This window comes from Carica papaya, chromosome 2, assembly GCF_054855325.1.
Source record: "Carica papaya isolate Zhongbai chromosome 2, ASM5485532v1, whole genome shotgun sequence".
NCBI lineage: Eukaryota > Viridiplantae > Streptophyta > Magnoliopsida > Brassicales > Caricaceae > Carica > Carica papaya.
Window position 1 is genome coordinate 22,259,372 of NC_142310.1, and position 25,941 is coordinate 22,285,312.

General features: G+C 35.8%; 1 protein-coding gene across 11 annotated transcripts; it reads left to right on the forward strand.

The window, feature by feature from the left end:
• Nucleotides 1–87: 87 nt before the first annotated feature.
• On the forward strand, nt 88–25,941 carry LOC110817391 (etoposide-induced protein). Of its 11 annotated transcripts, XM_022045898.2 has the most exons (13): nt 11,645–11,784; nt 13,550–13,650; nt 13,730–13,798; nt 16,180–16,289; nt 16,907–16,959; nt 20,758–20,889; nt 20,967–21,030; nt 21,453–21,525; nt 21,609–21,710; nt 24,315–24,391; nt 24,581–24,696; nt 25,275–25,371; nt 25,550–25,941. In XM_022045898.2, coding segments are annotated over exons 1-12 (966 nt in total). In that variant the 5' UTR covers nt 11,645–11,782; the 3' UTR covers nt 25,342–25,371; nt 25,550–25,941. The 11 variants fall into 11 exon arrangements, 8 of the variants coding, with proteins under 8 accessions (XP_021901594.1, XP_088069792.1, XP_021901595.1 ...); XR_015817146.1 differs by lacking the exons at nt 13,550–13,650; nt 13,730–13,798; nt 16,180–16,289 and adding exons at nt 88–367; nt 477–542 and having other exon boundaries at nt 11,634–11,784; nt 21,440–21,525; nt 21,628–21,710; nt 24,581–24,713; XM_022045902.2 differs by lacking the exons at nt 13,550–13,650; nt 13,730–13,798; nt 16,180–16,289 and adding exons at nt 89–367; nt 477–542 and having other exon boundaries at nt 11,634–11,784.

Consider the following 25,941-nt stretch of genomic DNA (forward strand, 5'->3'; position numbering starts at 1 on the left):
TACAGAATTATATAACCTGTTAATATTGAAATAATTTGAATTGGCGAAAATACCCTCCAAGTTATATTTTTATGTCCAGAACACCACTAATATAACATTTTTGAAAAGCTCCCAACTTTGTCCCAACAGAAACCTATGATCAAATTCAAACAGGTCCTTCATTCTGATTAGGGTTGATAGACTGACCCTCTGGGTGAAGCAAACACTTTTCTTCATCAAATTTCTTTCCTCTCTTTTCTTCTGCAATGGAAAATTCACAGCCTTTTGTGAAAGTAATACAAGCAAAATCGACGCAAGCGTCGTTTTTATGGCTTGAGGGTTTCAGGGAAGCTTGCTGTCTACACAGAGTCGTCCTTCTCTGCCTCCGGTTCTTATCTCTTTCTCTAATTAATTACACGCCTTGTTTACTGATTATGTTTGTTCCTCTTTACGAGATTCTCATTTGCTTTCTCCTTCTTTCTCGGTTCTTACTTCAGGTCCAGAACGCTTTTAATGCGCACAGCACAGTGTTTTCTCTTGAACGGTTTGATTTTCTTAGGAAGGTAATTTTTAACGATCTGAACTGGTACTGTGTCTTGTATGATATTGATTAATTAATTGGATTTTGATTTTTCGGGTAAACAAAAAAATAGAAATTTTTTGAAATGTTGCTCTTGGCAAGAGTGTTACCCTTTGCATTGAAAGAGTATAATTTGTTGGTTACAACTGTGTTTTCTTTTATGTAGGCACCAATTGTATAAACTAAATAGGAAAATAACCTGCATAACCTAAAAGGAATTCGTGATAACAAAACCAAAAGGATAGAAATCGCGGATATGGTAGGAAATATAAACTGTTGTTTGGATTTCATTTGCAAATTTATTTACTTCAGACAAAAAAAATATGAAAATTCAATTTTAAATAGATATTAAGTGGAATTGGGAATATGTATTTAGAGTCTTATCAAAATTGATGGAATTCATAAATGAAGTATGATGGCTTAAAAGAGAGGGTGATTTATTGGTTTGGTTTTCGTCTTCACAGAAGTTCATGCAGGGTATCCTAAATAGAAATAATTTTGCAAAATTAAATTGAAATGAATTCTATAAAAGTGAATCATTTGTACCAATAATGCCCAAAGGAAATTTTTAAGATAATTCTTTATCTCCCTGCATTCTTATTTTTCACAATGACGGACGGAGTATCATAAATTATGTTGTTATTTGACAATATGTTATGATATTTTTTTGTTAGGTAATAAGCGTCATTATCTCATCAATGAGGGGGAGATGTTAGACCTTATAGATATATTTGGTTAATAAACATATTCTGTCATGTGCTTTTGAAATAGTTTCATACTAGTTTTTTAGATTCAAATTTTTGAATAGTGTTAAAAAGGAAGTAAATTGAAGTATTAAAGAGAAAGTAAATTAGAGAATTAAAAAGAAAGTAAATCAAGATGTTAAAGAGAAAATAAATCAAAATATTAGAAAGAAAGTAAATCATAATGTTAAAAAAAAAGTAAATCAGGGTATAAAGGTAAATTATACCATTGTAATTAATTGTTTATTTTCTTTTTGTTCTGGAAACTTGTATATAGTAGGTTTTAATATTCAATAAAATACGTATAAATCAAAAAATTATTTTTAACATGATATTAGAGCTTTTAGGTTAAGAAATTCTGAAATTATTTTACAAATTCTATTCAGCCTCCATTATCAAATAAAAAAAAACCTAAAAGAGGTCTGCCTTCATAACTGGCCGCCACCTCTTATCGCCAGGCACCATAGGACTAACCAGCTCCACCACTAGCTGGCCTTTGTAGTCGGCGCTAGAAGTTGCTGCTTCTCCCTTCATTGTCATAGTTCCAAGTCGCTATACTCGCCATAGGCACCATCCTAAGCTTATCTCTATTGCAACCCTTTGAGTAGAAATGCATGCGTGTTAGTTGTTGGTATCCTTGTCGCAACTTTTGTCCAAATCCAAGGCAAGCTGAGTTAAGGTGGAATTACTGAGTTGACTCAATGAGTTCCTGGTCTGAGTTGAATTAGTGAATTGATTCAATACAAAATCAATGTTTCCTCACGCAGCCAAATTATTGGAGTAAATTTCAACATGAAAATTTCAAATCTTAGTAAATTCAAAGCGGAGATTCAAAGATTAAGGACACTACTTGAGTCTCTAGAGAAACAAACAAGTATTGATTTATTGGCATACTCAGATATAACTTCTACCTCATAAGAAATAAATGTCTTAGATAAATTTTTTGAGAACTCTTAAATTATAGACCAGGAGTCATAGACCATAGTATCAATATTTTTAAAATTTTTATATATACATTCCATGTCAAAGTAGTAAAAGAATTGTCATTGCAGATGGTTCCCTCAATACTTTTACAGGTAAGGACGACATTAAGCTTAACCTTACCTTTGTCTTGAAAAATATATTACATGTCCCCAAATTATGTATTAATCTTGTGTCAGTAAGTAATTATCATAAGACTTAAACTGCAAAGCAATATTATACTTTTCTTATTGTGACTTCTAAGACTGAATTCGCGGAAGATGACTAGACGTATTGAAGTCAGAAACGGACTTTAATACTTAGATACACATTGGGATCCTTTTTTGTTATTGCTATCGATCTCACACACAAGATTTGGTTTCACCATAAAAGATTAGGCATCTATCATTCTTCATCTTAAAAGTGATGTTTCTTTCGTTATTTAAGAATTTAGAATATGAAAATTTACATTGCAATATATATTAGTTTGCAAAACATAAGCGTGTGCTATTTTTCATTAGTAATAAATACAATTTAGTTCTATTTTAATTAATGCACTATACTATTTGGGGACTAAAATGAGTGGAATTGTGTAGTTAGGGTTACAGTGGAGATGGTCGTAGGCGAGATTGTTGGTTGAATAATAGTGTCAAGCGGATGTATTGATGCCAGTAACAGAAACTTAGCGATGGTTGGTAACAGGAGATTTCTAGCCATCAAACAAAAATATTTTGACATTATAGAGGAAGGGATTGGGTAGGATAGTATTAGATTTTCAGAGAATAGGAGAGGATCCAGGTGATCAATATTTTATAGGGAGGAGGAGGTAAAGTGGATCCGTCAGTGTTTCAGAGATTTTTTCTAGGTTAAGAAGGGGAAGACATGGGAAAGATGTTGGAGAAAGAACACCCATACTTTGTGGATAGTGCTAAGCCGAAACCAAAGAGAGAGGTTTTTGGTATTCTCTGTAAACTAGGGAGGGAGGTTTAGAAGAACTTTTTTGCCAGAAGGTCCTGGAGATGGGTGGTGGATATTGATGGTGGTTTTTCATGAGGTGGTGGGGTCGAATTGGTAAAAGGAAATTGCAGAGGAAAGAGAGAGTGGTGGCTGCAGATCATGAGGGAGAAATGGTTGGGGAGAAGATGGATAGAGTGGAAGGGTATGCTGCCCGGTATGCAAGGCGGAGCTAATGGTGAGCATTGGGAGGGCATGGAGAGCCACATTTGTAGCGATGATGAAATCTTAGGCGCAATCGTTATATCAGGCTGAAAAGAAAAAGTTTGAACTCAAGTCAAGATCCATTTGTTTTGAAATTTAAAATGTTGGATGAAACGCAAAGGGAAACCATTTTTTGGCTCAGAGAAGAGAGAGGCTGGTAGTAGAAACTTAGACGGGCTGGATAAATTGGGTAGGGCCAATCAGGAGACAAAGATTGTGATAAGAAGGGGCAATGGAGCGGGTAGACGGTTTGGGCCGAGAAAGAGAAATGGGTGGATGAAGTTGGGCCATCTAGAAAGTGAATCCGGTCGTGTTAAAGCTAAAGGGAAACAAATCGGATTTGATTTGGGCAGGAGAGTAAACATGGCTGAGTTTGGAAGATAGAGAAATGGGCCTATTTTGAGACAACATTGAGTCTGGTTTCGAGTAGAATTTAGTAAGCAGGCTGGGGTTAAGCAGAAAGGTTTACCCGAAAACCTAAACACCAAAATGAAACCCTACTTGCTGAAATAAGAAGAAACGCACGGGCAGAAAAGAGAGAGGTGGTGGTTACGGAGGTTAGCGACGATTTCGACACAGAAAGAGTGGTCGGTTTACAATAGAATATAGAGGAGAGAGGTGTATAGATGGTCGGGTTCCGATTGCTCACTAGCGCATGGAGGGGATTTGTCAAAATTCGGAAGTGTTTTCAGAATATAGTAGAGTGTCGAGGGATGTGATTCAATGACTTGAGGAGTTGGAATCAAGGCTGTTGGTGGTGGTCGATGATGATGGTGTGATGGTTCTGGATTCATCAGAGAGAGCACTGGACATAATGCTGATTTTTGATGCCGATTGTGTGGAGGAACATGGTTGTGGGGGCTTGCTGGAGGGCAATTATGAATATGATTTTTCGAGTGAAGGAGTGAGGGAGGGCTATACTATCAGTTGAGGAAGATTCGATATGGGTGTTGAAAAATGTACAACGATTGTGTGGTATGGTGGGAGTTTCCTTTGAAGGGTTAGAAGGAAAAGTGGTAAAGTTGTTTAGGGAATTAGAGAAGAAGAGGAAATCAAAAGAGAGGGAGGTGAGAGGAAAGGCAAAAGGGAATAGGAGACAAGGGGCTGAGGGTCCAAGAGAGCTTAGAAGACTGGTTATTACTGTGAACTATGATGGATCGTGAAAAGGTGAGAGGAGGGGAAGGATTGGAAAATGATGATGTTTGACAACATTGAATCATGGAATGTTAAGGATATCAATGATATCAATAAGATGCTCGATATTAGGGGTTGTCTGGGTTGGTGAAAGCCTGATGTTGTTTGTTTCTAAGAAACCAAAATGGAAACTATTCGAAGGGAGTTGTAAGGAGTCTTTAGAGATGTAAGCCATTGGGGTGGAGATCCTTACCTGTTATTGGTACTGTTGGGGGCATCCTTATCCTGTGTAAGGAGGATTGGTGGATTTGTGAGGAAACTCTATTGGGAAATTGCATTGTCTCATGCCTATTCAGGGGCTATTGCAGTAGGTTCAGGTCGGTGTTCTTTGGTGTCTATAACAGGGGTGAAGGGAGGAAGAGGCTGTTATAGGGGGATATGGAGACATGTAGGAAGTTGTGGGAGGCGCCATGGGTGGTGGGTTGTGATCTTAATATGGTGGTGCAGAGATGGTAGAGATTAGGGGACCACTTTTCACAAAGCTATGCCGATGAATTTAAAGACATTGTGGGTTGACTTTAGTTAATTGATCTTCTATTAGTGGGGTTGAATGGACGTGGTCAAATCAATATCAATCCATCGTAATCTAAGATTGACAGATTCTTGATTCTATTTATGTTCAGAATATAATGGAGAAACTGTGTCAGAAAAAGGTATAAAAATTAACATATGATCATTTTCCTATTTGTTTGTTTTTAAACGACATTAGATGGGGTTCTACTTCAGACTTGAAGACAAGTGATTATAGGTAGATAGATTTTGGGATAGGGTAAACGAGTAGTGTGGTGCTAATCCAGAAGGCAAGACAAGTTTTATATTGGTGTAAAGATTGAAATATGTTAAACTAGAGATCAATAAATGGAGCAAGGAGGAGGAGGAGTTCAGATATGAGATGGAGTTGAAGCCACTCTATGATGAGATTGAGGAGCTAGATAGGAAAGAGGGGGAGGGCAATTTTATTGGGGATGATATGGTTAGAAAAGAGTAACTAAAAGTTGAAGTTGCCACTAGACTCCAGATGAAGGAGATTGCTTAGAAGTATAAATTCAGATCTAGGTGGGTTAAGGAGGGGGATAGGAATGCGGAATATTTTTGTTGTATGGCTAGTCACCACTAGAGAATGAATTGTGTGGAATCCTTGGAGATTGATGGTAAAATGGTTCGTGGTAATAAGCAACTTAAAGAGGCGGCCAAGGCATATTTGGCAAGTTATATCATGAGGAAATGAGCAGGAGACCAAAGTTGGATGGTCTATGTTTCACGCCACTAGATGTTCCGTAGAAGGATATGTTAGAGAAGGCCTTTTCAGAAAAAAAGATATATAAGAGTCTGATGATGTGTAAAGGGGACTAAGTCCCGGGTCCGGATGGCCAATCATGAAAACATATATTATAGATATATTCCACGATTTTTTATGATTTAGGAAAATTTGTAAGAGTTCTCAACACCTTTTTTGGTGCTTATTCCTAAAAAACGTAGTGGCAACAACATTAGGGATTTTAAACCTATCAGTTTAGTGGAGTATGTTTATAAATTGATAGTTAAAGTCCTAACTAGGAGAATGACATCTGTTTTGAGTAAGATAATTTGAGAGAGTCGGCATGTTTTTGTGGTTGGTAGACAAATACTTGATGTTGTGTTGATAGCAAATGAAGTGATAGATAAAATGGTATTTAGAGAGAGAGAGGGGGTTCTATGTAAGCTTGATATGGAGAAGAACTATAATCATGTGAGTTGGGAGTTTGTTAACTACATGCTTGGGAGGCTAGGTTACGGGTTGAAGTGGAGAGGAGGATGGGTTAGAGCTTCTATGACTTTTGTTTCTTTCACTGTAATTGTGAATGATCGTGCATTGACCTTTTTTCAGGCTTCAAGAGGGTTGAGACAAGGAGATCCACTTTTGCCGTTATTGTTCATTATAGTTATGGAATCACTAAATAGTGTTAATTAAAAAGTTGGAGATTGTACACTATTTAGTGGTTTGAGGATTGGGGTTGGTGGACAGGCAGAGGAGATGAATCACTTGTTTTTTGCTGATAATGTATTGTTGTTCTATAAACCTCAGAGAAGAGTCTTGCTCAACATACAGTGTGTTTTGATGAGTTTTCAAGCTATGTTTGGTATCAATATTTTTTTTTGAAATAAAAGAAAAATATTATTATACACAAAGATGTTTGGTATCAATATTAATTTAACAAAGTCTAAAATATTGGGATTGGGGAATGTAGAGGACTCGAACAATTTGACGAGTGCTTTGGGTGGTAGACTTACGACCTTACTGATTAAATATCTGGGGCTTCCCCTTCATTATAGGTTTAAAGAGGCGAAGACATGGGAATCAATAGTGGAGAGGATTGTAAAGAGATTGGCTGGTTGGAAGAGAACCCTTCTATCTAGGGAGGGAGACTTACACTAATCAAAAGTATATTGAGTAATCTTCCAACTTATTTCATGTCCTTATTAACTATTCCAATGAATGTGGCCAAAAAACTAGAGGCTATTCAATGTAAATTTATTTGGGAAGATATAGAGAAATACTTGAAGTATCACTTGATTGCATGGAGTGAATTAAAAAAACCGATTGCACTTGGGGGTCTGGGTATTCAGTCTTTAGTAGAGTGGTTACAGTTAAGTACGATATGGTTGACAAGAGGTAATTTACAAGGTTGAGCTCGAGACCACGTGAAAAAAATCAGCAGGGGCAAAGACCATTTTCAAAGGAATATCAGATGGAAGGTTGGGAAGGGGGACGGGATTAAATTGTGGGAGGACTTGCGGCTAGAGGGTGGGCCCCTCAGGGAACAATTTTCTTGAATTTATGCGATAGACTGGCAAAAAGCGATTAGAATATGTGATGTAGTGTTAGAGAGTGGTGGTAGGACGAGTGAGTGGCAAGTGTTAATGCAAAGACATCAGAACGATTGAGAGATTAGGAAATATGAGTGATTACTCAAATTTTTTTCCCAAGTTACTCTTGATGATTGTAGAGACATCTCAATGTGGAATCAAACAAAGGATGGGCTATTCACTATTAAATCCTTTTATAGACAGCTTAACAAACATGATGACATTGATTATACTATTCTGTACAAGCAGATTTGGAAGGGGAATATTCCACCATGCATTTCCTTCTTCGCTTTGGAGGCTAGCAAAGAATGTATTCTGACTACAGATAAGTAAAGAAGAAGGGGGTAAGATTTTGGTCAGCGCCTCTATTTTTGCAAAAAAACGCTGTAATCGTGTGTTGCTATGGTGTCCAGTCGTTCCCAAGTTGTGGTCCATGGTTTATAGCACTCTTGGTATCAGTTGGGTGTGTTCAAATTCCATGAAAGATCAAATTTGGACTTAAAAGGAATTGGGTAGTAGGAGGAAACATGTTGAGGTTATTTCGCTTACTATCTTTTGGGTTGTGTGAAAAGATAGGAACAAAAGGGCTTTGAGGGGGTTGAGGATACAGAAGGGTATGATCTTTTTAGAATAAATGGTTTCAGACCCTTAGCTTGTAAATCTTTTGTAAAGGCAACACACATACTTTTATTTAAAAAAAGTCATATTTGGGACCCATTTCACACACCTAATATTTCTAGTACTCTATGGTTTGTGTTATTTATTGATTTTTTCACTAGAGTCATTTGACTATTTTTGTTTAAAGCTAAATATGATGTTGAACATATCATATCTCAGTTCTACAATACAATAAAAACCTGATTTAGAACATTCATAAAGATATCTATGTATTGACAATGTTAAAATTTTTTCAATCAAACACTTTCCTCATTCTTCTATCAAGAATGAATCCTTTATGAATCATCATATGGTCACACCCCACAATAGAACAAGATAGTGGAATGCCAAGATAGTCACCTTTAACCACTACCAGAGCTTTCTCTTCCAAAACATTGCAAAACAATATTGGGTTGGAACTGTTCTTACTGCCACCAATATTATTAATCGTTTGCTTACAAGTATTCTTAATTTCAAAAAGTCCTATTGAAACACTTCGGTAGTTTTATCCATCAGTAAGTGTCAGCAAATCAGTTGGTCTATCGAATATTTAAGTGTGTTGCCATTTTTCATATTCATTCTCACAAATGAAGAAAATTTGTTTCCTGAGACATAAAATGTGTTTTTCTAGGGTACTCATTTCAAAAAGAGTACAAAAATTACCATCTACTCATATAAAAATTTTCTTTATCTTCAAGTGTCACATTTGTTAAATAAGAATTCTACTTCATCTAATGTTATCTTTAGGGGAGCGTATATTGGAAGATAATAATATAGAATTCGTAATGGATTTTAACATACCACCATTGTCATAAACTTCAAAACCATACTAGAAAAGAATGTCCATAACCCATAAGAAAATTTGCCACCACAAGAAAACCTTCAAAATCCATCATCTCAAGAAATCATATTAGCCTCTAGGTTTTCTCAGATGCATATAAGGAAGAAGATATCAAATACTAAGCCAAAGCAAGTTCCTTCTTGGCATATATGGAAGGTAAAAGCACCTTTATTATCATATTAGACTCAATGTTTTCTCAAGTGCATATAAGGAGGAAGATGCCGAATACTAAGCCAAAGCAAGTTCCTTATTGGCATATATGGAAGGTAAAAGCACCTCCTAAGATAATATTTTTCACATGGGAGGCAAGTATATCGACTATTGACAAGCTAAAAAGGAGATGAAAGATACGAGTGATTGATGTTGCTTGTGTAAGATGACGAAGGAGGCATTTAATCATTTACTTTTTTTGGTGTCCCATCCAGCACAACTTGTGGTCTTTGGCTTATGGTTGGGCATTAATTGGGCCATGGCTGGGTCAATGAATGATGAACTATGAGTTTGGATGAGTTTAACAAAGCAGAAAAATTGTTTGGGGCTTATTCTAGGGTCTTGTGGAAGGAAAGAAATTGAAGGGTTTCTGAAGGGATGGATGAGGTGTTCAGAAGTTACAAGACGTGATTTCATATCTTTGATTTTTTGTTTCTAGGTCAACCATTGTACTGAATGATGAAGATTGAGGAGAAATTGTTGATATCCTTACTGGTTTCTAAATAATTTTGTTCATGGGTTTGCACGCCTTGGTGCATATATTTAATGATACCTTTATAAGGTGTTGTTTCAAAAGAAAAAAAAAAAGAAGTCCAAGAATTTGACATTGATCTTGGAACTGAGTTAAGTCTCAAAAAACTTATACAATTCTCTAATAATGATATATCTATTGCACTTTGTGAAGATACAAAAGAATGCACTAAACACTTTTTGTATCATTTATCACAATTTGTATCATTTGATAAATATTCATCAACTCAGAAATTTTCTCACAAGTTTAAATAGTGAGTTTATTCTTAAAACAATATCCAAGGCAGTATCTTGGGAAAAATGGAAAAACACTATGAGTATGAAAATGCAAATACTTGAAAAGAATGAGATATGAGAAATAGTGGATCTAGCAAAAGACAAAAAACAAGTGGGATGCAAATGGATTTTCTCATCAAATATAAAGCAGATGAGACAATTGAGAGATAAAACAAGATTGGTAACAAAAAAGTATCTACAGATAGGCTCAAGGAGACCACACTTTTTTCACCAAACACTCAGAGAAAGGGGGAGTTACACATTTCTTAATATATGTTGATGACATTATCGTAATATATATATTGATGACATCACCTTTCCTAAGGTGAGAGAGAAGAACACCGAGAGAGAGTGAAAGAGAACAAGAGAGATTGAGACTGTTTAAAATACTTTTGGATAAATTATTTGCCATATTCGAATACTATGGAAGCTTAAATACATGAAATGGTGCATAAACAATCTTCCCAATTGTCCACCAAAGAAGCTGAAAGGATGCAAGAAACCCGAGGTTCACCGATTGAAGGTGGACGAGGAGTCAGGTTCTATGACTTAGGGCTTTTGTGGGGTTTAACTACCCCTTTCCTAAGTTTGACTTGCATATTCTCGGATTCCATGGATGCTTGCCACGTAGGCCTCCTCTTCCAGTTTTTCTGCCACTATATTAGAGCAACAGAAAGCAAATTAAAATGGCATTTTGACTAACAAAAGAACTTCTATTAGAAATTAATCTAATCCTTAAAACTTTATTGAGAGTGCATTGAAATGTTTTGTCCGTAAGTTTAGAAATATACATGTTGAGGACCAATTTGGAATTGGATATAAACTTGGAGGATTTGAGGGAAGGGTTCATGAATATAGTTGAAATGCTTGCTTTTCTTTATAGCATCAGGTTCCATTATAATTGAAAACCTTTGAAATGCTTTAACTGAAGGAACTGGGTATTCATATTCAAAGGGTTACTCACCTTCTGGAGGAGTTGATTGAGTCAGTACAATAATTTGTAAATTGGAGACTGCCAACAGAGCTCTTTAATGATTCTATCTACAGAATAACCTCTCCTTACCTGTCTTTCTTTCCTCTTCTTGTGCCCTTTCCTAAAGGCCACATCCTTCACTTTATTATCTTCTATTTGATCTCTGAAACTTCTATTTTATCCTTACATCTCATAACTTTGATAAGATAACAATTAAAAGCTATTAATGCTTAAGCCAAAGGCTAGTGTCTCAGGGCAGAGCTTTCTTTGCTAGCTTTGCTGCCTTTAAGCCGACCCCCTGATAACCTCCTTTTGGAATTAACATCAAACCTTTCCAAGGAGGCTCAAGAGGACAATGCTTTGTGGAGAGAAGATAAGTCTGTAGTTTAGTTGATATTTTGACTGACATTCACCTCCTGCAAATACAATTTTAGTATTACTGCTTTAGTAAATATATGTCTTACTTTTATGATCAATTTTAGCTTCGTCATTATCTATATTAAATTGAAAATGGTCCCTGTTTATATGTGCAAGAATGCCTCTGATGGTTGTTGAGTTGTGCTCTCAAAATCATGCTTTTCTTGATCTAATGATTTGAATATCTCTATTATAATCTCCATGCAGTCTATTTGTCCTTAACTCAGTTGTGATTCCAACACTAGAATGGATGCTGCCTCATCAGTGCTCACTTATCACTGATCAAGAAACCTGTCCGCTTGGTGGTATTTTAAAATTTTATTACTTGTTACGTCTTGGGCTCGTGCAACTATTTTATGTAAGTATGCAATTGATATCATAGTAATTGCTGCATGCACTCAATTTTAACAGACACTATAAAGAAAAGATTGATGTGGTCTCTTTCCATTGGCCTGCTAGTATGTTATCCAAATAGCTTTTGAATTAAGAAATTGGATCATTTTACTTCATTGAATAAATGATATTGGATAAATTTTATGTTTGGTAAGGGACAATTAAATGCAAATGAAGTATCATAAAACCCATTTGCTCCTGTAATGTTTGTCTAAACTTTTTTTGCTTAGCTGGTCATTATTGTCTCTTTTCTTTTGTTTCATAATTGTTAAGATACAAGATGTTCTTTTTGTTGTTGAAGCATGGAGTTTGTTTTTACCCCTTTTCAGGCAATATTTTTCGATAGGAGATTTCTTGATCACTTTGTTTGAAGAAAGAAAAAAAAATCCTTCATTAATTGCATCATCTGCAAAATTATACTATCTTCAGTCTATGGGATCTTATAAGCTTCATATCTTGTAGTTTCTAGATTTTAAAGTCTAAGAGGGTATTTAACTGAGCTCAGATTTTGGTCAAATGGAACTTATAAGCTCTCGATTAGCTTAAACATTTTAGTGAAGTGATTGACAATTATGAAGAGCTTAAAAAGCTGTTATAACACTGATATTAAACAGCTGGTAGGGGGTAACTGTTGTAAGCTAAATACCTTTATTATGTTGATCAACAATTTTAATCTGTTTATTTAACAACCTCTCAGTATTGTTACCTTTATGATTTTTCTTTAAATGATACATTTTAGAAGATACGTTCACATCTCATAAGTTTATTTACCACTATTGTACTCATGGTACGGTGATGATGATAAGTTTATTTATGACTATTATACTCATGGCACTGTTCGTCATCATGTTGGAACTTTGTATGTTTGGCACTAAGAGAGTGCATTGTCACATTCCGATACTCGATATGAGGCGTAATTCCTACTTATGTTATTTTTATATAGTGGGCCCATAAAATACATACATACATAAATAAAAAAATATAATACAACCTAACATCTTATGTGATATGTACATTAACTATATATACAAACATGAGATTAGAATTTAGAATCTAATATAATAAAATAAAACTTTTCGAATATGTACAAAATATACAAAAATAAGAACTTTTTTACAGGGTTCTACTCGTCTGCCAGCGGGCTGACTCTTTATTTTCCTTTGAAAAATATCATGGTGAAATTTAATGAATTTCACCAACTCAATAAGTATTTCCATTCTCTCAATCCAGATAAAATTTCATGCAAAACACATAATAAGAAACAAAATCAATAAAAATGTTTCAGTGCAAAATTCATTTTTTATTTTCACTATTTCACATGTTCTTGATCGATCGATCTGCTGAATTCTCTCGAATATCATATACAAATCTCAAATGTATATTTTCATACTTCTGAAAGAATATAGATACACTCGAATATCATTCATCATCTCGAAACATAATCACACACACATACAAAAGATCACAGATACACTCGAATATCATTCATCATTTCGAAATATAATCACATACACCCTGAAGATCACTTATACACTCGAAATGTCATTTTTAAGATTTCATCGCGCGATGCCGTTTATGTCATCATCGAGAAAAGACAAAATGGATCCCCAAATTGCATGGATAGCACACACACAAATCACACAATGGCCACTCGAATATTATTCATCATTTCGAAACATAATCACATACACACTAAAGATCACTTATACACTCGAAATGTCATTTTTAAGGTTTCATCGCGCGATGCCATTTATATCATCATCGAGGAAAGACGAAATGGATCCCCTAATCGTATGGATAGCACACACAAATCACACAATAGCTACAGCAGGTATGTTTGCTAGGTGGCCCACACTCACACGAATGCTTGTTCACATGTGAATTAAGTTTCAGACTTTATCCATGTGCAGGTTCACTATGCCCCCTGAACTCCAGCCACACACACACATTCCCCTCCTCGATTCAAACTAAACGAGAAGGTATTAGGGTTCCTACCCTATTCACTCATTCCCTCTCTTTCCAAAATTCTCAATTTGTTTAAATGATCATCTTTTAATCTCAATTATTTCTTTTCCTTTTTCTTTTTACATTTTTATTTTATTTCTTTTCCTTTTCAATTTTTTCCTTAATTGAGAATTTTTTTTTTCAATTTCATATTTCATTAGTTCAAATAATTTTCAGTCCATTGGGTCTGTTTTCTGCTTTCGTCTCTTCATAGGGTTCCAATTGTTTAGGTTTACTGATTATAATTTTGATTTTATTTTTCATCGAAATTGGATCAATGTCCGTTGAAATTTCAAAATTCATAATTTAATGAAATGAATGCACTTTTCGAAATTCGAACTTGGTTGAGATTTAGAAATATTTACTCTTCTACGCGTCTCTTCGGATCTATCTGAATGTCCAAATTTTTCTGTAGACACGATATAATTAATTAAAATATTTCGAAATACTAAAAATTAGTTTAATTAAATTACGGGTTCCGACGACCACCCAACGAAATACCCGAAATTATTGGGATCTGTATTCAGAAAATGGTGAATCAGATTTCCGTTTGAAGAAGACTTTTCAGCTTCCCGAACGGCGAATCAGAACCCAAAATGGTGGATCAGATTTTCATGCTCGGGGTAGACCCTTCGGCTTCCCAAATGGGTCAGTTTTCCCCATTCTCGAGGAAACCTCCTCAGTTCCTGTACGGGTGGATGGCCTGGCAGGGGCCGCCGCTCAACTACCACCAAAACATGAAAACAAAACGGTTGGTGTAGGCGATTTGGCCTCGGCTTGGCTCCCGGTCGCCTCCTCTCGGTCATCCCGCGGCTCCCTTGCGTGCTTAGGATTGGAACGGTGATTTTTACATCTAAAAAATTGATTAGTGCAAAATAGAAATAGATTGAAAGGAAAATAGGGGAAGAAAAGATGAAAAGGACGAACCGTTACCTCGGTTGCCTCGGTCTCTGCTATCACACAGCGTCTCAGCCGTTCCCTTTTCCTCCTTCCTTTCAGTTCTGCTTCCACACTCTCCCTTCTTCGCCCCTCTCTTCTTTTCTTCCTCCCTCATGGCGGCCGTTCTTTGGCTCCCCTTCTCTTTCCCGCTCGACCCTTCCTCTCTTTTCCGCTCGGCCCCTCCTCTCTTTTCTTCTCCTTCCTCCTTTTTCTCCCTTTTCCCTTCCTCTTTCTAGCCTCCATCTTCATTCCCGAATGGCGAAATGGATTCCCGTTTTTAGAAGAAGATTTTTCAGTTTTTCGAACGGCGAATCGGAACTCAAAATGGTGGATCGGATTTTCATGCTCGGGGAAAACCCTTCGGCTTCCTGCATGGGTTGGCTTTCCCCATTCCCGAGGAAACCTCCTCGGTTCCCGCACAGGTGGGTGGCCTGGCCAAACCCGCGCGACCAGCCTGACACTAGCCTCGCCCCACCACCGCTCAACCACCACCAAAACACGAAAATAGAACGGTTTTATCTTTCAGCATGGGCGATTTGGCCTCGGCTTGGCTCCCAATTTGCCTCCTCTTGTTCACCCTGCGGCTCCCTTGCGTGCTTGCGATTGGAATGATGATTTTTACGTCTAAAAAATCGGTTAGTGCAAAATAGAAATAGATTGAAAGGAAAATAGGGGAAGAAAAGACGAAAAGGACGAATCTTTACCTCGTTTGCCTTGGTCTCCGCTGTCGCACGGCGTCTCGGCCATTCCCTCTTCCTCCTCCTTCCTTTTGGTTCGGCTTCCACTTTCTCCCGCCTCCGCCCCTCTCTTCTTTTCTTCTTCCCTTGCGGCGGCCGCCCTTTGTCTCCCCTTCTCTTTCCCGCTCGGCCCCTCCTCTCTTTTCTTCTCCTTCCTCCTTTTTCTCTCCTTTCCCTTACTCTTTCCGGCCTCCTTCTTCCTTCCCTCTCCTTTTTTTTTTCTCTCGACTCCCCTCCCCCCCTCAACAGATCTCCTCTCTTCCCTCTCACTCGGTCGACTCTCTCCTTTTTCCTCTCGTTTTCGGCTTCTCCTCTCAAAATGAAGAAAAACCCTAATCTCTTTTCTTATATACCCATCTCCTTGGCTGTTGGATCTCACCAGCTTGATCTGGGCCATCCGTTCTCTTTTAAAATCTCCTCCATCCGATCTTCTCAAGGGGTCTGATTTGGGCCTTCCATTCTCTTGATTTCCTTTGCCTCCTTCCACTTCCACTTATTTATGTTTTTACTCCATTTTTTCTTACTAATTTTCATTTAAGTTTCTAAATTAATTAAAAGTTCCAATTTTTGAAAATTTCCTTTCATCTAAATCCAAACTCCAAATTTTATTTACTTATATATTTTTTTTCTTTTAAGTGGATATCACATGCATTATCTCTGATGTGTTTCATCTTTCCCAGTTGGAAGAAGCTTGAAAAGGAAAAGGATATTGAGCTTTACAAGGCTGAAGTTTCAATTATTAGATGTTACAAATGAAAATCTTTCGAAGGTTTATTTGCAATTCCCAATTGTATGTTTCAGTTTCTTGAATAATGAATGTTTTAAGTCATTTAGAAAGTAAATAGTTAATTTTTTTAATAAAAAAACTTCATATGATAGCTTTATGTATTAAAAATAATACAGCTGTACATTTTAAGTCATTTTGACATAATGAAACGCTAATTAGTTATTTTTTTTAACAAACACATAATAACTTGTAATCTCGTATTAGCTGAAATGGTTCGGTGGTTCATTTGTAAATAAGCTTGTATAGCTTATAAGTTACTGAGAAAATTTATATACTCTTCAACTTGAAAGTTCTGATGTTTTAAGCTAGGCAAAACACCCTCTAAATCTTAGCTCTCTCAACAAGACTGTAATCTAAAATAAACTGGTGCTACCTATGAGTATACGTATCTATTCATCGAGGATCTCTGTTTGTATGTCATTTTTGTAGATGAGTACTGACAGTATACTTATAATTAGTTGAGGGACATGCTTCTTTTTTCTTTCTTCTTGTTTCTTTTTCATTTTCTGTTTAAATTTTCATCTGGTATAGGTAGGTGTCTGTGAATGAATCATACTACACTTTTTTTATTTTGTTTTTAAAAATCATCTGCTATAATAACATTACATTGTTGCCTACAGTTATTTTGGTTCTATCCACTGTACATATTCAGCTTCATCCTAAGCAATCTCTGGTACTGTTTGCTCTTTTCAGTTCTTTGTATTATTATTTTTTATAGTATTTTCTTCGTAGTTTGTCATGTTATGCTTTTGGCCTATGCATAACTAGAAGTTTTGAGATAAAAAAGAATGTATTATGTATAAACACCAAGGGGGTGTTGCCCCTGTTCAAAATATTTATACTAAGTTAAAACATCAAAAACATTCCCAAAATCATTCCACTCATGTAAATCATGTCCCAGAATCAGAGACCCAAATTTAGTTTTGCAACTTTTGACTTTCTACAAATCCTGCCCCATGCCCGTTACTAGAAGTGAGCAGTATCTTCAATAGAAAGGCTATAATGATGCACATCCCTCTGGAGTTGGAGTTAACATTACTTTGTTCCATCTTTTGGTTAACTGTTAGAGTTCTGGTGGGGTTTTTGGTTACAAATAAATTCTGTCACGATGAACCAAGGTTCTGCCTGAGTATAAAAATTTACACAAAAGTGTCGAAACATCTGAGGCCCCTGGATCATTGCTGATGCAGAACAAGAAAATCTTAATTTGGAATGAATTTTAAAGAATTTCTTTTGTAACTATTATTAGTATTTAGTATCTCTTTAATTTATTTATCTTATTTGGGTGGATTTTAAGTTTAATAGAAACTCTTGATTTTCTCTTTTCTTGTTTTAATATTTGCCTTACTAGTTGTACCTGATGTTAGTGTAAAAATTATTAGCCATCAAACTATTAGATAGTTAGGTGTGAATTAGAACTTTTTTAGTTAGAGTTTTATTTCTTGTTGTCTTACTGTGTTCATTGTTATGGTTCTGTCTAATATCCTATTCACAGTCTAATTCTCGTAATATTTCGTCATCTTGATCTCAAATTTCCTCTAGTCCACCCCTATTCTCCTAGTTAACTTTCATCTTTTTTCTAGATTATTTCGGACAACTTAGTTTCAAGACTACTTTTCTTAGGTTAGCTGGTACCAAAGCATAAATTCTTATCCCCACCTTCTTTGCTAAATTGACACATTCTCAAAAGAAAAGAGAAAACAAACAATTCCCACATATTGCCATGAAGAAATATTTTCTTGAAAAAGGGTATTCACTTCCCAAAGAAAAAAACATTGGGAAAAAAATCTCTAAGCCCCCAGTACACTTAATCGTTTAGTAGTCTCTTCCACACTTGAGCCACCACCGTGACATCTACTAGAATAGAGATTGCCACTCACCCTTTTTGCTTAACTTCCGTGACTAAACATCATTGGAAATCTCTAGACATGCCAAAATAGTTTTATGCACTGTCAACCCTGTATATCCACCAACTTCTGACACTTTCAATGAGAAATGACAATTGATCCATGGCCCTAGGTCACCTAGATTGGCGTGTGTGAGTAACGTGCACCGGTTTCTACGAGTGAAACTAAGCAAAGGTGACAATTTAATTGATTTGTATATGGATGGGCATCCCTTGGTGCTGATATCAATATATACTCTACACTTGTTATTTTTTTAAAAATAAACTATTACTGGGAAAGAACAGGTAACCTACCTCCATCCAAAGAAGGCAAAAATAACTTTTAAAAGTGCTCATGTGTCTTGGTCAAAATTAACTCCAAGAAAGATAACTTTTTTCAAAGAGGTATAAACAGTAAAGAGTGCTCCCTCAAAATTCTATTGTTTCTCTCAAGGCAATTGCCCATAACCAAGCAAAGGTGCACTATGCTAAAGGGCTTTAGCATTTTTCTTTATTTTCAAATCTAAAAGAATGGAAGAAGAAAGGCCTCAACTGTGATAGGAGAAATCAAAGGAACACTAGAAGTATCAACCAACCAACACTAGATTCTCCATGCCACATCACAATCCAAAAGCAAGTGAATATGTCTCTTTGTGGCTTTAAAGCACATCACATAAGCCCAGGAAATAAAGCACGATTCCATCAGCAACTTGGACCATTGTTCGTATTCATTTTTGCCAAAAACGTAGTCCAAGCAAAAAAAACTTTACCTTTGAGTGAGTAGGAACCTTCAGAAAGCTTTTTATCTTAGATATTATTACAAGAAGTAGGGTTTTGGCTCAAGAAAGCATAATAAGATTTGCAGGAATATATGTCTGAAGGTTCCAAAGGACTAATCTACAATTAGAGTTATTGGGAAAAGAGGAGCAAAAGAATCAAGTAGCTGAATTAAAGTCATATCGTTAGCTTCTCGGTCATTAGGATTTCTAAAAGACATGCCCAAAGAATAGGACTTATTATAATGAACCAAAAAAGAGGAAATAGTGAGATGATGGGCCTACATAAATGGTAGAGTGGAGGGAAACATGCTCCTAGAAGAGTATTCCTCATCAAGGGTTTTCCTCAAACCTTAACCATCATCCACAGTAACCATCACAATTTGAGCAACGGAAAAAAAGAAACATTAAGGCTAGAAATACCTTTTTATGGGCTTCTATATGTCCTCCAAATATTTACTTCGAAATCCCATCTGTTCTATGACAAACCAAAAATGCTCTTAATTTCCTTCTTCCATAAAGAGTTAGATTCCAAAGGAGATGTTTGTAACCATTTAGTCAAAAGAGACAAATTTTATATAAAAAGATTATCAATACCAAGAACCCCGTCAGATTTGGGCAAACAACGAAACTCCCAACTAAGTCAGAGATTTGTTAGGCCCTAATCAAAGGAAATTTCTCATAAGACTTAGAATGGTTAGACCCTGATCAAACGAAATTTCACAAGCCTCTTAATTCTCCTAGCTACACCTCTAGGAATTTCAACAAGAGAAATGGTAGTAAAGTGGAATGCTAGATAGGCAAGAGTGACAAGATCACCAAAGGAAGGAGCACACTTCTAACAATCCAAACACTAAGAAACTCTAGTCACAACAGAATCCTGTTTGATTTTACATTTATTTAGCATAGAAACTTTTGATTTTCTCTTTTGTTATTTTAACATTTTTCTACTAGCTGTAACTAATGCCTATATAAAGGCCTATTAAACAATTAGATAGACAATGGTGAATTCAGAATATCTTTTGTTAAGGTTTTGTTTAATTTTACTTCTCTGAGTCTGTTGTTCTATTTGTACTGTCAACTCTATATTGTTCAATATATGATTCCCTATATTTCTTCATTTTGATCTTCTGCATTCTCCTGGCTACTTATACTCTTCTCTTTCTCACATAACTTTCCTCTATTTCTAAATCATCCTATGAAAAATTAGTTTGAAAATTACTTTATTGGCATTAAAAAAGACATTTGATCTTTAAACAAAATACAGGGGGTCTTCAAACGAAAGATCTCTACTTCTACCTAGAGGAGAGGAAATGACCATAGAAGCTCGTGCACCACTTTCCTTTATAAGACTCAAAAAATCATCAAAAGGATCGGAAATATCAATTTCTTTTAGAATTATTTTTGCTCACTCACATACCCTACTATGCCTAAAACTGACTAGCTGTTGAACCTCTCACTACCTAGCTAATCAAGAAAGCTGGATCCACAGCTTTCTTGCTTTGACACCAAAGAAAAATATGGCCTGGGGTTCTTTCTCTTTAATGTGGAGAAAAAATGTAGTTACTTTCTTAATCACATCATGTTGCCTATAGCAAAGATTCTTCCCCATGTAGTTTCTTAGGCAAGGAAAGCCATATGACGATATGTGTTCCTTTTCATATTTGCTTCCATGTAAATCTGTTCACCACCTGAGTAAACAAGTCAAAACATGTATATAATCGATTAAAAAGATTATTAATAATTTTCATATCCTTGATGTCACTCGTTGATTAGTGATACCTTTATTTCGTTTAAACCTCAAATTCAGGTATAACGACATTGCTAAGTACGGATTTGCTGCACTGGGGGAATCAGAGGTGACTGCTATGGAACCCTCTGGAGATGATGCATTGACCTCACAAAAGAATACAAATACCAACAAGCCTGCTGGTCTTGGGGGGTACTGCTTCGATCATTCCAAAATGATTGTGCTTCAGATGAGATTTCTAAGCTCCCTTTGGTCTAAATTTTCTGCAGGATCATGGTTGGAATAGGGGAGCAGGTGTATTCAGTCCTACTTTTGAGCTTTTTTTTCCTAGAGGTGAGAGACAGTTTTCTGTATTAAAATTTCAGATTATTGTTGCTTTCACATGATAAGTATGTACAAATAAGGTTATCATGATATGTGTCTATACAGTCTTCAATTCTTACTAGACACTTTATTTGCTAACGAATCCTTATAATATCTTTTCTTAGGGATAAGCCCATGATTTCTTTACAGAAATTTCTTTATCAACTTTCCAGTGGAATTGGGTTGCTATGATGTATCAATAGTGTATTTATTATGTTCCTTTTGCAACCTTTTTTTTTTGTTTTGTTTTGGGGGGGGTTGCTTGTCCTCCTTTGCGTTTTTTTCCCCTCCCTGCTAATGATATTTCATCTTTTATCAAATTTTTTTGAAGCACCTTCTCTGATACTAGATTTGACTGCCTTTTGTGTATAACAATCAGGTGTATGCTACAGGATTTTTACCATATATTGGGAAGACAATTAATTTCCTCCTACTTTCCTGGATGTATGCCTACTACTGTTATGAGTATGTGATGGAATGCACTAACTTTCTTAATTTTTTATTTTCAACTTTTCAATCTTGCTGTTTTCTACATAGTAACATATTAGCTCTTGAGCTTATTGGTAGGTATAAATGGAACTTCTCCGAGGTGCCTCTGGACAAAAGGCTGGACTTCTTTGAATCTAATTGGGCATTCTTTGCTGGCTTTGGTATGTAGTTGTTCACTTTGTATTTATGTGATTGGTGCTATATCTTCCACCTTATAGTTTTCTTGGTTTGGTTGATGAGTTGTTTCAGTCGCTTGGCATGGCTTTTATTTAAGTGTTTGATCTTAACCTCCCAAATCTTAGGAAACTTAAGAATCATTTAGTTTTTGGTTTCATGGTTGTTTTGAAATGACCCAACTGAACATCATTTAACATCATTTACTTTTTAGTCTTGTTCTATTCCATTCAAATTGCATTCCATCCGTCTGGAAGAATTTGTTTTTATGTTGCTTGAAGGCTCATTCATTATTCGAATTCCTGTATAATAGATTACAGTTGGATGGTTAAGGTATGCAAAGCATTTATAAACTTGAATATAAATAGCAAGGGGTCAAATTTGAGACCCCAATTATTCGTGGCACAGAAAATTATGCATGTATCTGGTGTCTCAGCATATTTTTCTTGACCATATCATGAATGTTAAAGTTAAGAAGCATAATGGATGCTGACAAAACTTGAGCAAGATGTCAAATATACAGAAAGTTAATACTGAGAATGTAATGCATATTTGTGAGTAATGTACACATATTTACATTATGCCATCTAACATTGCATGAAGATGCATGTCTTCGTTTGTTCTTGAGGAACAATCAAGATGAATGTGTGATACATTCTAGTTTGCGAAGGCACATACATGGGTTTCTGGAGATGGGTCATTATCTAATGCAAAGGAACTGAGAGGCAATTCTATGTTTGAGGCCTTTCTGTTTTCTTGTTTTTCAACTTTCCTTTTTTCCTTCTAGTATGAGGATGCATTGTACTCATCTTTTTTCTTAATTTTTTTCGTTCTCATCCTTGTAATTATATTCTGTCTTGAGGCATTATCTAGTTTGCAAATGGATTTTTAGAAATATGCCTCTCTCTAGTTTGCGAAGGAATTGGGAGATCATTGTCTGTTAAGGCTTTCTGTTCTCTTGTTTTTATATTTTCTTTTTTCTGTTCTTCTGGTAAGGTGATGCATTACCCTCTCCCATTTTTGTGATTATCCTCTATGGCTTGAGGTATCTGCCATCATCTTTTCGGGTTATTTAAGGTTTAATCATGCTATTTTTATCACCCAAAAGGTTTTTGATGATACAAAAAAAAAAGCCTTTTGCTGTGACTTTAGAGGGAGAAATTAAAGATGTTCTTAGAATCATAGAGAATGGAGCCAGGAAGAGGTTTTCCTTCTACCTTTGCAGCTTGGAACGATGGAGGTGTATTAAAAGACAAGTTCCCTCATTTTTGCTACCACTAGATACAAGGACATGCTGGTGAAAGATGCATACAGGGAACGAGTCACTTTTGATCTCTATGTGCTCTGTTTCTCTCGTTGAGAACTATGATCAACCTGGATGGACTCCTAGTTCAACAGGAAACTTCACAGTTAAATCTTTTTGCAGGTATTTAACTAAAAATGAAGCCAGAAAAGAAAAATTTCCCATTTAGACTATGAAAGGTGAATGTGCTGCCAATGGTAGCTTTTTTCGCTTGGGAAGCAAGCCGTGGATGCATTCTAATCATCAATAAGTTGATGAGAAGGTTAGATCATTATTAATTAGTGTTGTTTTTGTAAGAGAGTGGAAGAGAGTTGTGATCACATTCTTCTAAGTTGCCCCATAGCGTATAGTTTATGAGCGATGGCTTATGGGATATTGATATATGCCGGGTTCTAGCTGGAAATGTAAGAGATGAATTATGGGCTTGGAAGGGTATTATTGGTCGGAGAAAAACATTTAAGGCTCATTCATTTGGCAATATTTTGGGTTGTTTGGAAAGAAAGGAACAGGGGAACATTTGACGGGATGGAGGAGGACATGGATAGGATTAGAGCGAGATGGTTTCAAACCTTAAGTTTTTTTGTAATGAGTCATTCTATTCTAACTATGGAGGATCTTGGTGATTTAATTGGCATATTAATTGAATTATAAATACTTTTGTACGTGGGTTGCTATACCTTCTTGGTGCGTATAATGAATGAATTTATACCTTTTATTTCAAAGAAAACAAAGACTCTTTGCGATACTTGCCTTTTTTTTTCTTATAAAAAAAACAATAATAATAAGCAATTGGTTTTTTTTTTTTTTATTTCTGTTTGTCTCTCAACAAGGTAGCAAAAGTTAGCTTCCAATGGCTCAAGGACCTAATTTAGTGGGAGCATATGAGGACCTTATGTTAGTATGATATAATATAGAAATGTGACTGATTGCTCAAAAGTTTAGAATGATAAAAAATTACTTGAAGGCTGAAAGCATGGATGAAACAGGTCCACTGCACCTTGTCTTTAAAAGTAATCATAATAGAAATAAGGCAACCAGGTTTTGAATATTTTACCTCGAACTTTGATATCAGATGGAATAATTGAGTTGTGTGACCAATTATCTCAAAAACTTCAGCTAATTGAGATAAATCAGTTTATTATTTATATTTTAATAGTGGGTTTCCTCAATGTTTAGTATCTACAACCTCATGTAGGAACTTATTTGGAGATGGTGCGTGCTTTTTCCCTATATTCTAAGGTTGGGTTTTTGCAAACATTTACAGCTTTGTCTTCTAATTTATATTCAGGAAGCCCTTGTGTCCTGGCTATTTTCTTTTTCTCACCTCTTGTGAGCTATGGGGTCATGGCAATACTGTTTCCACTGGTATGTCCTCTCTCATGTCTCACTTTCTCTCTCCCTTCCTCTGTCCACCTCAACCCAGCCTTGTAATTCCGTTGATGGTTGTAAAAATTTTCTTTTTCTTTTTCTTTTTCTTTTTTTTTTCTTTCCTGCCAGTTTCCATGTGCTACCAGAATTTGGTTGTGTAAATGTTGGTAACAAATTTTCTTTTAGTTTGTTCTTACCGCAACAAGCTCAGGGGCAGAGAAAGCAATCTTTTCTCAAAGAAGGAAATGGAAAGGTGCCAGCCTTGGGAGGCTTCCGATATTTTATGTTGCAGATACTCTGTCGTAAGCTTCAAACTTTAGTAAGCTTTAAAATTTACCAGTTATGTTTGAAATGCACATATTTTGATCATCAATATAAAGATTCATACTAATTCAAAGTTGCCATGATTTCTAACCACTTCTGTCCTACATTACAATAACATAGTCACTTGAAAGGGTGCTTAAGATTTTATTTTTTTCTAAAGAAAAAAAGGTGTTCAGATTGTTGATGATATCTCTGGTTTGCTTAAACATGGCCGTGCAAATTATGGGACTTGAGATTAGAGTGGAATCATGAGTATTCCTGAGCAAGTTATTATTGTTTGTTTCTCCCCATAGTTGAACAACTATAACTAATAGTACACATTTAATATTCCTGGCAAGAATAATGCATGTGTGCAGTTTGCCAATTTCAGTTTGCAGTTGATAGTAGAAATACTGATAGTTGGCTCACGCGATCTGAGAGCATAACATGGATAAAACGAATATTTTGGATATATAGATGTCAAACTCCATTATCATGTGTATATTGTCTTTAAAAAATGGTGAAAGAAAAGTGTTCAACTTGGGGACTTATTTTGCTTCCTTTGCTTGGTTTTAAGGATGTGGATGTTATCTATCTTCCTCTTGGAGCCCCAAGAACAAAGGCAAGACAATAAGGAACATTAAGGAGTTCTAACTGTACATCATCTGTCAAGTGTAAGTATGCAATATGAAAACTGTTTTTAAATCGATAAATTCTTGCTTCTGAACCTCTAGTTCCTTGGTTGTACCTGGATTTTGTGATTGTATTATCTATATTGCTGCCTAATTTGAATATTGCACAGTTGTAGTTCTTTTTGCTTTATCTGTTAATTTAAATTGTTTCCGAGATCAGGTTCGAGGCAGATGAGATTGTGTTGCCAGTTGGTATTTACATAAATTGAAAGCATTATGTCAGGAAATCCTGCGTGTAGCAAGAGTTATATGCCAGACAGATTAAGGATAAGCGTTATGTCTGAAATCCTGCATGTAGCAAGCAGTTATGAGGAAAGTTGTGAAGTTTCCTATGCAGAGACCACGCCCTCTTCTCCATTCTTTTGTATTCTAATTTCTCTTCCGCATTCTTAGGGCTGGAAAAGCATGTATAGCAACTTTATTTTAATTCTTGAATGGATCGTGTTGACTCTTAAGAAAAGTTGGATATGATAAAAAGTTTACAGTCTGTGTATAATTAATGACATTGGCCACGTGTCACTATTCTGTATGAATCCCCATTTTTTGGAAGCT